The 13,184-nt window shown below is 48.1% G+C and overlaps 1 protein-coding gene across 1 annotated transcript in view; it reads right to left on the bottom strand.

The window, feature by feature from the left end:
* TCERG1L (transcription elongation regulator 1 like) overlaps nucleotides 1-13,184 on the bottom strand; it is a 246,313-nt gene that overhangs the window by 76,148 nt on the left and 156,981 nt on the right. The window contains exons 5-6 of the mRNA XM_064269162.1: nucleotides 8,712-8,800; nucleotides 4,871-4,959 (exon numbers count right to left, since the gene is read on the bottom strand). Of these exons, the coding sequence (XP_064125232.1) occupies nucleotides 4,871-4,959; nucleotides 8,712-8,800 (178 nt within the window). The remainder of the gene's footprint in view (nucleotides 1-4,870; nucleotides 4,960-8,711; nucleotides 8,801-13,184) is intronic.

Below are 13,184 nucleotides of genomic sequence, written 5' to 3'. Positions count from 1 at the left end.
TAAAAACACTGTAATTACCCTCCACTACCAGAATGGTTCAACCCCCAAAACTGCCATTTGGGTCAAAAAACCAAATGATAAAAAAGACTAAACAGAAATTCCTCAAGAGACTAAAACAGTGGTATTCTAGTATTAGTATACCTAAAACTAGGAGCAGATTGAAGAAAAAATAATTCCAGTTTCATTGATGCAAACTCGTACTTCTCATTTGGTGGTTGTTAGGGTATCATTTTTTGTGAAAGGTGATATGTAGTCTTCATTTTCTTTTTTCTTCTTAGAATAGTATGCCCCCGATTATGGCGTCCTTGGATCTACTCAGTGTTGTTACGGTACTGGAGCTTCTGATAACAGAGTTGACCACAGGAATTAATCTGGACTCTGAAACGAATTTTAATGGCTGAACTGGCATAGGTGTGTGAGCAGAACTAGCGTGTGGCTCCTTCTCTACTTTTATCGATTCTCATGGCATCCATTTTGTATTTCTGAAGCTTTCAGTGTTACTTTAATGCTTTCAAGGAGGCTTTGCATCTGCCCTCTCTCTTGGAAATTAGAATAGCAGAGAAATTCCTATATAACCAGTTGCCATAGAGTTGATTCTGACTCATGGAGGCCCCATGTGTGTCACAGCAGAGCTGTGCTCCACAGGGTTCTCAGTGGCTGATTTTTCATAAGCAGATTACCAGGCCTTTTTTCTGAGATGCCTCTGGGTGAATTTGAACCTCCAATCTTTTGGTTAGCAGCTGAACATGTTAGCCATTGGCACCTCCCAGGGACTCCAAAAATCATATACAAACCCAAAAACCAAACCCATTGTCGTAGGGTCGATTGCGATACATAGCGACTGTATAAGACAGAGTAGAACTGCCCCATCGGGTTTACAAGGAGCAGTTGGTGGATTCAAACTGCCAACCTTTTGGTTAGCAGTCTGAACTCTTAACCACTGTGCCACCAGGGCTCCAAATCATATACAGTTGAGCATAATTAGAAATACTCCTGTTTGCTTTTGGCATCCCCTATGCATTGACTCAGTACACTAGTATGGAGCAGTGTCCCCCAGAGAACGAGCAGAAACACTGCCCTTTGTCTCTCCTCACTTTTAAACCAAGTCAAACAACCCTCTCACTTTCTAGCATGTCTGCCAAGGAACTAACGCAACATTAAAAAATCCTGGAAGATTTTCGTCTGAAAAGGCAAGTTTCGTCCACATGTCTACAGACGTTAGGTTTAGAATCTCTGGTTTACACCGCTGTCCTCTCAAATATTAAATTTCTCAGCTTCAATATTATTAAGAATGTAGTAACAGTAAAAGAAAGTTGACCAAGAGTGGGAATAATTTGATTTTCATTTTCCATATCTTGAGTAGATTCCAAAACATCTTATCCTTTATTTTTGTCATTACGACTGCCTCCAGGCATGGTGATATCCTATATCCTTTGTGTCTGTATCAGCCCAGCCTGCTTGGCTTGCCCAGTCTACACTGAATTTTCTAGAAGCCAAGTTTTCTTAGGAGAATTTTGGTCTCAGGTTGAGCTCTGAAATGTGTAGCCGAGTATCTCATTCTAGGGTCTGGCCTGAGCTGGCAGCCTAGGTCCCCTGGTCCCCTTGCTGTCCTGAGGTATGCCTGGTGCTTGGCTGAGAAGGGGACCGCTGTCCAGGAGACATGTCATTATGAAGAGTACAAGGTTCCCAAGAGGCTGAGGAGAAGCTCTGGACATTGGCCACGAGACACAGAGAGGGCTCACGCACTGCGCATATCGGAACCCATCAGCAGAACCTGTCAGCAGTCCTGGCCATACACCATGTCACTGTCCCAGCTGACAACCCCCGCAGGACCTCCCTGTATCCCCAAACTCACCATCTGGAGGCCACGTTCTTCCCACCCCATGTGTAATGCCTCAGGTGTGCCCCCACTACAAGGCCTGCCCCTGCCCTACAAGCAGTTGGCAGCAACCCTCCACAGGTGGGACGTCCTCAGAGACTGTGGCAAGAGCAGAAGGCCCGGGGACTCCAGGGGTAAAGGAGGGGTCTGCCCTGGGGGGCAGGAAGGTCCAGGTTGTCAGCTCAAAGGAAACAGGCAAACCATAACCATGCCACCAAATCAGTGTGAGAGCCCACAGGCTCATCGTAGGTTTGGCCTCGTGTCTATACCCCACTGATGACAGGAGGGCCAGATACCACATTCAGTCTGCTGTGCTCTCACTGAGTCCTCTGTAGGCTCAGTCCTCAGGTCTGCATGGCCTAGGTCCTACTGAGAGATCTTTTGTGAGGTCCCACTGAGAGAACTGTCCAAGACACTGATGGTTTCAAAGGACCTAACGTGGAGGTTGAAGAATATTGAATATACCACGGATTTCCAGAAGAATGAACAAATCAGTTTTAGAAGAAATACAACTAGAATGCTTCTTAGAAGCAAGGGTGGCGAGACTTCGATTCACTAACTTTGGACACATCATCGGGAAAGAACAATCACTAGAAAAGGACAACATGTTTGGTAGAGGGTCAGGGAAAATGAGGGAGAATCTACATGAGGTGGATCCACACAACAGCCACAGCAATGGATTCAAACATGCCAATAATCGTGAAGATGGTGCAGGACCACGCAATGTTTCATTCAGTTGTGCATAAGGTCGCCATGAGTAGGAGCCAACCTGGCATGACAGCAACAAACAACAACAATGTGGAGGTAGCTGGTGGGCGGAGATGGCAGGTGTTGAGGCCACCTACCCCCCAGCGGGCAGGTCTCTTTGCCCTTCCTCTCCTGGAGGACATGGTTGGCTCTGACACAGGCTGGGTACTAACAAACCCGGTGAATGGTGACTGCGGTGGACGATTGAGTTAACTGAGTAGAATGGTCTGGGTTCCCTGTGGCAGGGGTCCTTTCCTGGTGGCAGATTGCAGTGTCAGTAAAGTGTGCCATTACCAAGATTTCCACATGTGTGATACCAAGATTAATGAGGATTCGGTACCATGCCACATGCAAAGACTCTTCTCCATCGGGCAACGCAGCAGCAGGGGAGCCAGGGTGGACACCTGATCCTCACCCTCCAATGTCCAGGGCCCTGATCTCCAGTGGAAGTGCCAGCCTGACCTCTAAGGTACGCGGGGACCTTTCAACACGCACATCCTCAGCCAGGTGGCTGCTCAGCAAAGTCAGAAAACTCGTTCTAGGGGACTGAGGTTGGATGAGTGTTTGTACCCCCAAAGTGAGAGGTGCACAGGAGACACCACAGCCCTGGTGTCACCACAGGGAAACAGTGTATGGGTTCAAGTGAGCAGACGGGTTTTGATCCAAAACACACATTTCCATGGGGCATCCCACTCCTTGGTGCCCTTTGTGGTACGTGGCTCTTCTCCATCAGCACGCCGACTATACCACTGCCCCTTGGGCTCACCTCAGGGCTCCCCACTCACTTACTCGTGCAACTGGTTTTACAGCCTGGGCAGGTTGACCCATATGACTGACCATCACACCCTCCTAACCCAGCCTTCCTGCCCACTCTACCCCCGCCCTCATCCATTCCACCTTCTGGAAGCATCCAGTTCACAGACTCACTCCACCCTTAGAAATGCCTGATGACCCCACTTGTGGTCCTCTTCCTGGCTTTGGTGGTCTTCCATTCCACACTCTCCCCTGCGCCCAATCGGATGTACTCCTGTGGGGATGGCTTTCTTCATAGGGGTGCCCAGGTAATTAAATTCGCCCCACCACCTCACTGGGCCGAGAGGGTCCATGCACTGATTTATAATTTACAGATAAAGGATCCACACTGAGACAGGCCAATTTCCCAAATCCAGTTCACACGCTGAGTTCTAACAGGATATCATCCAGGAGGACTCTCCACAGCATTCACCATGGTAACGTTCTGGTGTGTAAGGCCACGTCTTCCACAGAATTATGGCCTCCAAATGCAGCATGGTGGCAGCAGTGTGATGGATTCACATAGACACACTGAGAGCTTGTTCATCGTGTAAGGAGGCTCACCTGAGACACGTTCTAGGTGCTGAGCAGTGTCACCTGAAGGCAGAGAGCAGAGGCCACCAGGTCCTGCTGACCCTGACCCCGACCAGGCAAAGATGCCCAGTCCCCCACTGCTTTCCCTCCTGCTCTGAGCACGGCTGACCAGAATGAGCCATGGCCAGAGCACGACCACAGGGCACAATGGGTGCCCACGTGCTTCCTAACGGCCCTCGAGGGGGCCCCTCACGAAGCACTGGAGGCTGACAGCCCTGGGGTCCCCCTTGGTCCCACATACCTGTTGGTACTTTAACCTATGAAAGCAGTTGCTCTTTCTGTTCACTAAATTAGCCGCTCCTCCCCGCTGTATACCTGCCTCTAATCTTCAAGTTTTAAAGCTAATTTTTACTATAATAACCTTTTTATTCTGCTTCCAAATGACTCCATTATAAAAGGGCATCTTTAAAAGCCAAAGCCTGTGGCTCCCTTGTGGAAGGTATTTTGAGTGTGGCGTACTCACATTTCTGGAATCCTCCCAGGGCACGTGGAGAGGGCCAGGTGAACCATAATTAACGCTCAGTCACTCTTTTTCTCAGAGTCCAGGGAGAAAAGGCCTTTGAAGTGTAAAGCAGCCTACATTTTCCTCAAACGCAGCCTTCCCTGATCTACACGTGGCAGCGCTCTGACTTAACACACGTTACACACACATTGGAGCAGGATCACTTATCACTTAAATGCTGTTTTTCGTTCTGCAGGACGTGAGCACAGTGTGGAGCTATGCCTCTCGCGAGCTGCAAATTAATTTTTAAAGCCCCGTACTGTCCAGGGAGCAGAGTTTCTCTTTGGCGGCAACAAGCAAGAGCTGCGACAAGGCAACAATCTTTCTCAGGGCTCTCGGGGTTCAGAGGGTCTTACCAGGGGGATCCGGGCACCGGGGCGGAAGCCACAGGCCTGCTGCCCTTGGCTAGGCTCTCCTCTCCTCTCACAAGGATAGCGGGCGGCTCCTTAAACAGAAAGAGAAGGGGGTGGTCAGTTACTTATTTTTAAACAGTCATCTTTCTTCAGTTACAGGCTACCTGGTGAAGAATAACAAAGTCTCCTGCCGATAGGCCTGCCCATCTCCAAACAGATAAAACAAAACCAGTTGCTGTCTAGTTAACCCTAACTCATGGCAACCCCCTGTATGTCAGAGCAGAAGTGTGCTCCATAGGGTTTTCGGAAGTAGGTTGCCAGGACTTTCTTCCAAGGCACCTCCCAGTGGGTTCGAATCTCCAACCTTTCAGTTGGTAGTGGATTGAAAACTGTTTGCACCACTGTTTTTGTTCTGGGAAAGGAAATCTCACTGACTGCATCTCTGGAACGAGCCTGATCCAGCAGTTAGAGACACCCGAGCATTCATGGCAGAAAGCCTGAAGCCACGAGGGGCACTGGGGACGGCTGGGGCTGGCCCATGAACGTCCTTTGTGGCAGGGGAAGTGACGCGCTCATAGTCTTAACAATCCCAGGCCCTCAGAGTGTCCAATTTCTCCAGAACTGATCCCAGCCTCATGGGTCATGCAGTTGGGGGTTGGGCTCGTGGAGCCTGGTTTATGCAGTGCAGCGATGCTGATGTACTGCAGGCGTTGAACGGCATCAGTCTGTGACTCCCCATTTAAAAAATAAAGAAGCTTCAAACACGACGTCACCTAACGTTTAGGGAATAAATGAAGAAGAATTATTCCCTAAAACTAAAAAGAAATTAAAAAAAAAAACAACTATGCTGGGACACTGGACATTTTGATTAGAATTTAGACAGAAACAAAAGCTGCCCAAAGTTAGCAGATGTGGACAGTTGTCACTCCAGCATAAAGGGGGATTCAGGAGTCAGACGAGCGTGGAGCTGCACAGCGGTACGGCAGGCCTCGGGTCCTGGAAGTCATGGGAACCGGGTCCAGACCAGGCTTCCTCTAGCGCGGCTGCATAATGATAATGAGAATTAAAAAAAAAAAAAAGTGCCACATTTTTGAGCTGCTATAAGAGCAATGAATTCACAGCTAGTGTGGTAAATCCTAGTGGTGACGAAAGGGTTTTTTTTCCTTCCTCCCAGCTGTTTCCATGGTTTTAATCTCAAAGTTAGGGTACCATGATAATGATTTTACTCTCTCTCAGAAAGTCAGTTGAGATAAAAAGACAGTAGTACATTTTTCAAAGCAACAATAGTGTTCTCAACTGAGGATTTCGGGAGAAATTAAACCACTAGATTCATGAAAAAACAATTTTGAATGTCGTCCTAAAATTTTGGAATCTCTCTTTCTACCACCATCTATTAATGTCAGAACAGTATGAGATACCATAGGTGAGAAAGTGATTAACCGACTGATTGACCCGTCTCAACCAAATGAGGTAGGTGCTTCAAAACCCTTTGGTGAAGCGCCCATTGCAAAGGTAGCCACACAAAGGAGACAGCAATTGCACAGAAACCCCACGACTCACTTTCGTTGTCTCAGATGCTTTCCAATAGCGATGTTTGAAAGGAAAGGGCTAAACTCTGGAGGCACTAAGATACACAATTTGAACAGAAGTGAAAAGAACCCAAAGTATCTATAAAGTCAAGGATGAAATAAATCCCAAACAAATGGACCCAACAAAGGTGGCCTCTGGAGACTATGGATAACTGCGGTGAGGCTGCCTTCTGCTGAGCCCAGTGAAATGAGGATGAGGAAGATCCCTGTCATCACGAGGTGGTCATCGCTGGAGGAACCATGTCAGCAGGGACATTGGGACACATCCTAAGATGAGCATGAAGAAGACAGCTTCTGTGTGGCCCCTGGCTCCTGGTACAGAGTTCACTGACATGTCACACAAGTCCCAAGGGAAAGGTGGGGTTGGTTGTCTCACAGGCGTTTGTCCTGGTATCTTACTGGGATCTCCCCATGTTCATTTTGATAGACATTTGTGATAAATAAGTTCAGTAAATTATTTTAACTTGTATAATTAATGCTGAAGTAATGCTTCGCTGCTAACCAAAAGGTTGGAGGTTCGGTTTCACCCAGAGGCACCCTGGAAGAAAGGCCTGTCAATCTACTTCTGAAAACTCAGCCATGGAAAACCCTATGAGCACGGTTCTACTGTGACACACGTGGCATTGCCATGAGTCAGGGCTGACATGAGAGCAACTGGATGGTTATTGTGAACTCTAAGTTTGTAAGTTTTTTGCACTTCTCTGTTAGCAGAAAATATCTTTGTTCCCTGTAAGAAAATAAGATCCGGATAAATAATTAGCCTAACAGGGAAAACTTAGAAACAGTTGTCTTAAAAAAATATTAAGACTAGAGTTTATATTACTAATCCAATTAGAAGAACGAGCGGGAATTTTCATTATGAAGTTAATTGAACAGTGGAAAGTCGGGAAGAGTCTCTGAGTCGTAGATTATCCCCGCTAATTATTCAAGTAAATATGGTAGGACGTAATTTGCAGTGGGGACTGGCACTTAAACTGGGTGACGCCAACGTTGTCTACTACTAATTACCACGGCCTTCTTCACGAGGCTCACGCTGGTTGTGATTTCCTGTTGGCGATAAAAGTGGCTAATCATGGTATAAAACTCCTGTTCCACACTAAGGTAATAAAAGTGAATTAGACTCACAGAACCCAGAGATAGAGTATTTATCTGAAGAACCAGAAAGGCTATCTGCTTAATTAATATGTGATTCTGGCATGGATGTTAATCTCTTATAGGAAAAGCGTTCATCAGGGAGCAAAGGTTTAATTTGTGCAGGTACGTGTGACTACTTTATGCCATTTAGCATGGCACTAGTGATCTAGGAGGAAAGGCGACGTACGTGGTCACCCCGGGCAGGAATGATGCTAAATGGGAAGCCAGTCCAAAAGCCACTGAGGACAAACGTGACTAAAGACCTCGAGGCAGAGAAGTACCTGAAAACAATCAAGTAAAAAAGATCTTGACACAACACTGAAACAGACCAGCAGCTCCAGGATAGTCAAAAGATCAGAGCAAAGGAAGTACGGTCTGCGATTTTTAAATGTAGTGATAAAAGCGGACCATTTGGGCTGTTCAGAGCAAGAGCTGCACTACTGAAGACACTCAGTGAATCAACTGTGTAATCAATCTTTAAAATGCCATTTGGCAGCTAAGCAAAGAGAAGGATCCAAAGCTGGAATGTTCAAAGGAAAACAGACGTGTATTGGGTTTTCCTTAACAGTGAAGCGCAGACACGAACTGTGCCCTGGGCCAGCAGCGTCTCTGCCCAAACACGGTTCTGTGAGTGGCCTCCCCAGCATGGAAAGGTGGGGAAGAGGGAAACTGGAAGCCTGGCCTGCTCCCTGAGCCTCCCCCTAGTAGAGCATCCCCAGTGAGCTTCTGGGGCCTGAGCACCCTCTGCCTACCCCTTCGCCCCCAGTGTTCTCAAACAACTTGCTAGATTCAGTTCTCTTCCACACAGCAGACAGGGAAGGATTCATTTGGCAACAGCCACGTGGGAAGCAGATGTTTCAGGTGTACTGAGTCCCTGGCTGGTGCAAATGGCTAAGTGCTGGGCTACTTAACAAAAGGATGGAGGTTCAAGTCCACCCAGAGGGAAGGCCTGACTATCAGCTTCCAAAAAATCAGCCATGAAAACCTTATGGAGCACAGTTCTACTCTGACACACATGGGGCTGCCATGAGTTGGAATGGGCTCAACAGCAGCTGGTTCTGGAGCCTCACCCTTGGAGTCTGGTTTAAGGTTTAAAGTGCCTGCAGGGCCCCGATACGGACCTTGTCCTTGGCTCCGGCCCGGTTCTTCCTCTCCGCAGGCAGCATCAGGGCAGGGGGGCCGGGGGCTCGGCTGTGCTCTCTGCTTTTATCTGTTGGACCGAAGCAATCGTCATTAACATTCCATCTGTCACAGTAAGCTGAGCCCAAGTCAACAATCAAAGACAAAAATCGACCTTGAAAACTCAACTCAGTTGACCAACTTATGAGTTCCCATGTGAAGGTCATACTTTCACATATCTCAGTTGTGGTCAAATTCCACCTCCATGGTGGATGGCCTGGCCTTGTTCCCAGTCTCCGGGCTGGGGAAGCATTCATTCTTTCACTGTCAGGTGGGATGGGAGCTGTAGGGTTCTTGTAAATGCTCTGTAAGAATTAAAGCTAAACCCCAAATCATCTAGCCATACCCCAACCAAGCAGATGGACGCTTTCATGAGGGAAAACCCTGGAAGGGACCTCATTAGTCTGAAGGGCAGAACTCTGAAAGCCCAGCGCTGCTAGGACAGCTCTGGGGTGGATTCCTTCGGGGCTGAAGCAATGAGCACTGCTTCACACAGACGTGGTGTGTACGCATGTAGATATCAACCTATGCACAAAACACACATGCACACATGTGCACACACACATACACATAGACACACATATGGACACATGCACATGCAAATACATACAGACACACATGAACACATATGCATGCACAGGTATACACGTGTACATGTACACAGACACACACATTCATACACACAACACATGCACACAGACAGGCATGCATGCATACATAAGATGCATGCACAGACGTCCACACAAACGCACATGCACACAGACACACATATGGACACATGCACACATATACACAGACACACATGTACACATAGACACACATATGGACACACATGCACACACGAGTGCACACAAGACACGTGTACACACACGTACACAAATATATAGACACACGCACACATTACACACAAATACACACATGACTACACAGACATACATGTACACAGTTGACAAAGAGCTGGAAAACTGTCCTACAGCCACGCAGGCTTTGGAACCAGGGGCCTGGTCCATTGTGCCCGTCATGGTGTCCGGAACTGGAATGTTTATAGCCTCTGGGACAGCCCCAGGACAGCCTGCTTCTGTGTCCTCTGTGTAAAAGCCCCTTGCCCAGCTCATGCTTGGCTCAACACCACTTTCCAGAGGCACGAGGTGCACTGAGGCAGCCTCAAGCTTAGTTCAGCACCCCGACACACGCAGGTTCTACTCCTGGACAAGGGGCAACACATGACGCCATCCTGACCCCCCCCACTTCCCCAGTCGGTGTCATGGCCGCTGGAGCTCTGGAGTCTTCCGCAACCACTCTGAAGAGCGGTCCACCCCGCAGGCACTCTGTGTCAGCCGAATGGCTGGTTCTTCCAACAGAACAGCTGCCCTCAGCTCAGGCTGCCGGAAGCCACGCTGACCACCAGCCCCTGGCTCTGGTGGTCTCCACAGGCACTCTGGTCTTAATGCAAACATGTCTAGAGCTTAGGCTCTGGCCAGCGCTCCTCCTTCACATGGGTCCAGCCACGGTTGACCAAGGGCTCCTGGTCAGCCATTACCACCACCGCTCAGAGACATGCCTTGGGACCCGGCAACGCCACTGTCACCTGCTGCCACATGCAGGGCCACATCAAGGCCAGCCCTGGTGAAGTGACTGTGCCTCTTCATTGAGCTGAATCACCAAGCCTGAGTAGGGAACAGCACTCAATCCTCAAGGGCAGTGGAGGTACTGCCACTGAGGACAGTCACCAAGCAGAGCCACTGGGTTACATCAAGCTGTCCAGAACCCTTTTCCTTTAAAAATCGCTCCCCAAAGACTACTTCTCTGTTTTTTTTTAATTGTACTTTAGGTGAAAGTTTACAGCTCCAGTTAGTTTTTCATACAAAAATTTATACACACATTGTTATGTGGCCCTAGTTGCTCTCCCTATAATGTGACCACACATCCCTCCTTTTCACCCCGGATTTCCTGTATCCATTCAACCATCTCCTGTCCCCTTCTGCCTTCTCATCTGGCCTCCAGATAGGAGCTGCCCATTTAGTCTCATGTATCTACTTGAACTAAGAATCACACTCTTCACGAGTATCATTTTATGTCTTATAGTCCAATCTATTCTTTGTCTGAAGAGTTGGCTTTGGGAATGGTTTTAGCTCTGGGTTACCAGAGAGTCTAGGAACCATGTCTTCTGGGGTTCCTCTAGTCTCAGTCAGACCATAAAGTCTGGAAAAAGACCACTTCCTGATGAGGTGTTATGGGCAGCGAGAAGCCTGCACACTGGGACTTCTGTTCAGTCTCCACACCAGGCAGTCGTGCCCCTCCCCTATTCTGTGTCCTCGTCCACAAAATGGAACCAGCACATTTTGCACAGAAGTCACAGAGGCGCTGGAAGATGCACAGAGGTTATTAAAATGGTCATTAGCTAAATGACACTGAAGCAGGTTGAACTGTGTCCCCCGGAAATACATGTCCACGTCCTAGCCCACTGTACCTGTGCGTATGACCCTATGTGGAAATAGGGTCTTTGCAGGTGTCACAAAAGGAATGTGTTGAGATGCGACCACCCTGGATTTAGGGTGGCCTTACATCCAGTGATGGATGTCCTTCTAAGAGAAAGGTGAGGGAGACTGGAGACAAACACACAGGGAGGAGAAGGCCAGTGAAGAAGGAGGCAGAGATTGGAGTGACGAGTCTACAAGCCAAGGCGTGCCTATGATTGCCAACAGCCTCCAGAAGCCAGGAGCATGCTCCCTCAGAGCCTCCAGCAGGAGCCAACCCTGTCGGCACCATAAAAGCAGCCAAGAGAGAAAGAGGCAGTCTGGAGCACCGCCAGTCCCTAGAGGCACAACGTTAGCAGAGTGCCTGGAGCCAGTCAGGTTGGACCTTCAGGCCCTGTCTCTCTCCGCTCCATCCTGTGAGGGATGAGGTGGTCTGCTCAGCAGGGAAGACAAGAAATAAAAGCAAGCTGAACCCACCCTCCTCCATCCCTGCAGAGACCCAGTCCAAAACAGACTCAAGAAAAAGGAGAAAAGCTTAAACTTGAAATGAAGCTGGATGTTTCACTCATTGCCCTGGACCCCACGTATGTCATACTGAACAGAGGCCTCTTCTGTGACTGGAAACGACAAGGTGACTTTTCCTAGAATTAACCACCCATCTGTCTGTTTGTTGTACTGTGGAGGCTTGCATGTTGCTGTGACACTGGAAGCTATGTCACCGGCATTTCAAATACCAGCAGGGTCACCCATGGTGGACAGGTCTCAGCAGAGCTTTCAGACTGATATCTACTAGGAAGACGGGCCTGGTGACCTGCTTTTGAAAACCAGCCAGTGCAAACCCTAGGAGCACAACAGAACATTGCTCAATAAAGTGCTGGAAGGCAAGCCCTTTAGGTTGGAGGCATCACTAGACAAGGACATCATGCTTGATGATGTCCCTCTAAAGTAGGGGGTCAGTAAAAAAACAAGGGAAACCCTGAGTGAGATGGACAGGCACCATAGCCACAACAACAGACTGGAACATACCGACAATGACAAAGATGGCACAGGACCAGGCAACGTTTCATTTTGATATACGTAAGGTCATCAGGAGTCAGAGCCAACTGACTCCAACGGAGTCAGTTGTTCCATTTGGATTTCATCCGAAAAGTATGGGAAAGAACCAATACCACACAGCGTGTCGGAAGGTCAGGCAACGAAAGAATGACACTGCATTTGATCCCATTCTACACTCTGTTTTCAACATGGCAGTCAAACGTAACAGACAAAGCACAGTATTTACAGACGTAGGTCTACCTCAGTATCTCTAAGAGCAGTAAGTAAACTCGCATTGTAAAATATGTCCAGAAAACTGACAGCAAGACTGTGTGTCTACAATACCCTTCTCAAATGGGAATGGCACTGCTGAAGTTTATTCCTCAGTTACCTTGAGTAAACACATTAAGATCTTTTTATTGAAAATAGTTGATCTTTTCAAGATTCAGGTATTAAAATCTGGCTTTTGAGAGCAAGAATTTACAGCATTCACCATGAGTGCTCCTTAAGAAGACCTTTTAGATGATCATTGCAAAGCCCCTAATCTCAGATGCACGTCCCTCGGAATACCTGTGACAAATGTTTGTGCCTTGCCCTGAATAGTTTCCTTAATAGCCAGCACTCTTTAACAGTTACTGATTCTGCAGCCACCTCAGAGGTATGTGGATCAGCCGGTAAACCCCGGGCTCCCTCATGCGTAATTGGGTCTGAGGCTCAGCCGTTGCACCATCCAGTGCTGCCTCTACAGCTCTCCACGGGCCACTTCCGGGGTACACTCTGACATGCTTAAGTACTCTTTGCTTTGAGCCTCTCCACAAACTCTGATAATGTTGTCATAAAACACTCCCTTGAGGGTGAAGAGAGCTAGTTTATGGGGGAAAATCAACAAGTCGTAAGGTGATG

The sequence above is a fragment of the Loxodonta africana genome, chromosome 16 (assembly GCF_030014295.1).
Source record: "Loxodonta africana isolate mLoxAfr1 chromosome 16, mLoxAfr1.hap2, whole genome shotgun sequence".
NCBI classification, from domain to species: domain Eukaryota; kingdom Metazoa; phylum Chordata; class Mammalia; order Proboscidea; family Elephantidae; genus Loxodonta; species Loxodonta africana.
Note: the sequence above shows the minus strand (reverse complement) of the source record. Positions and strands in the feature narration are given on the sequence as shown.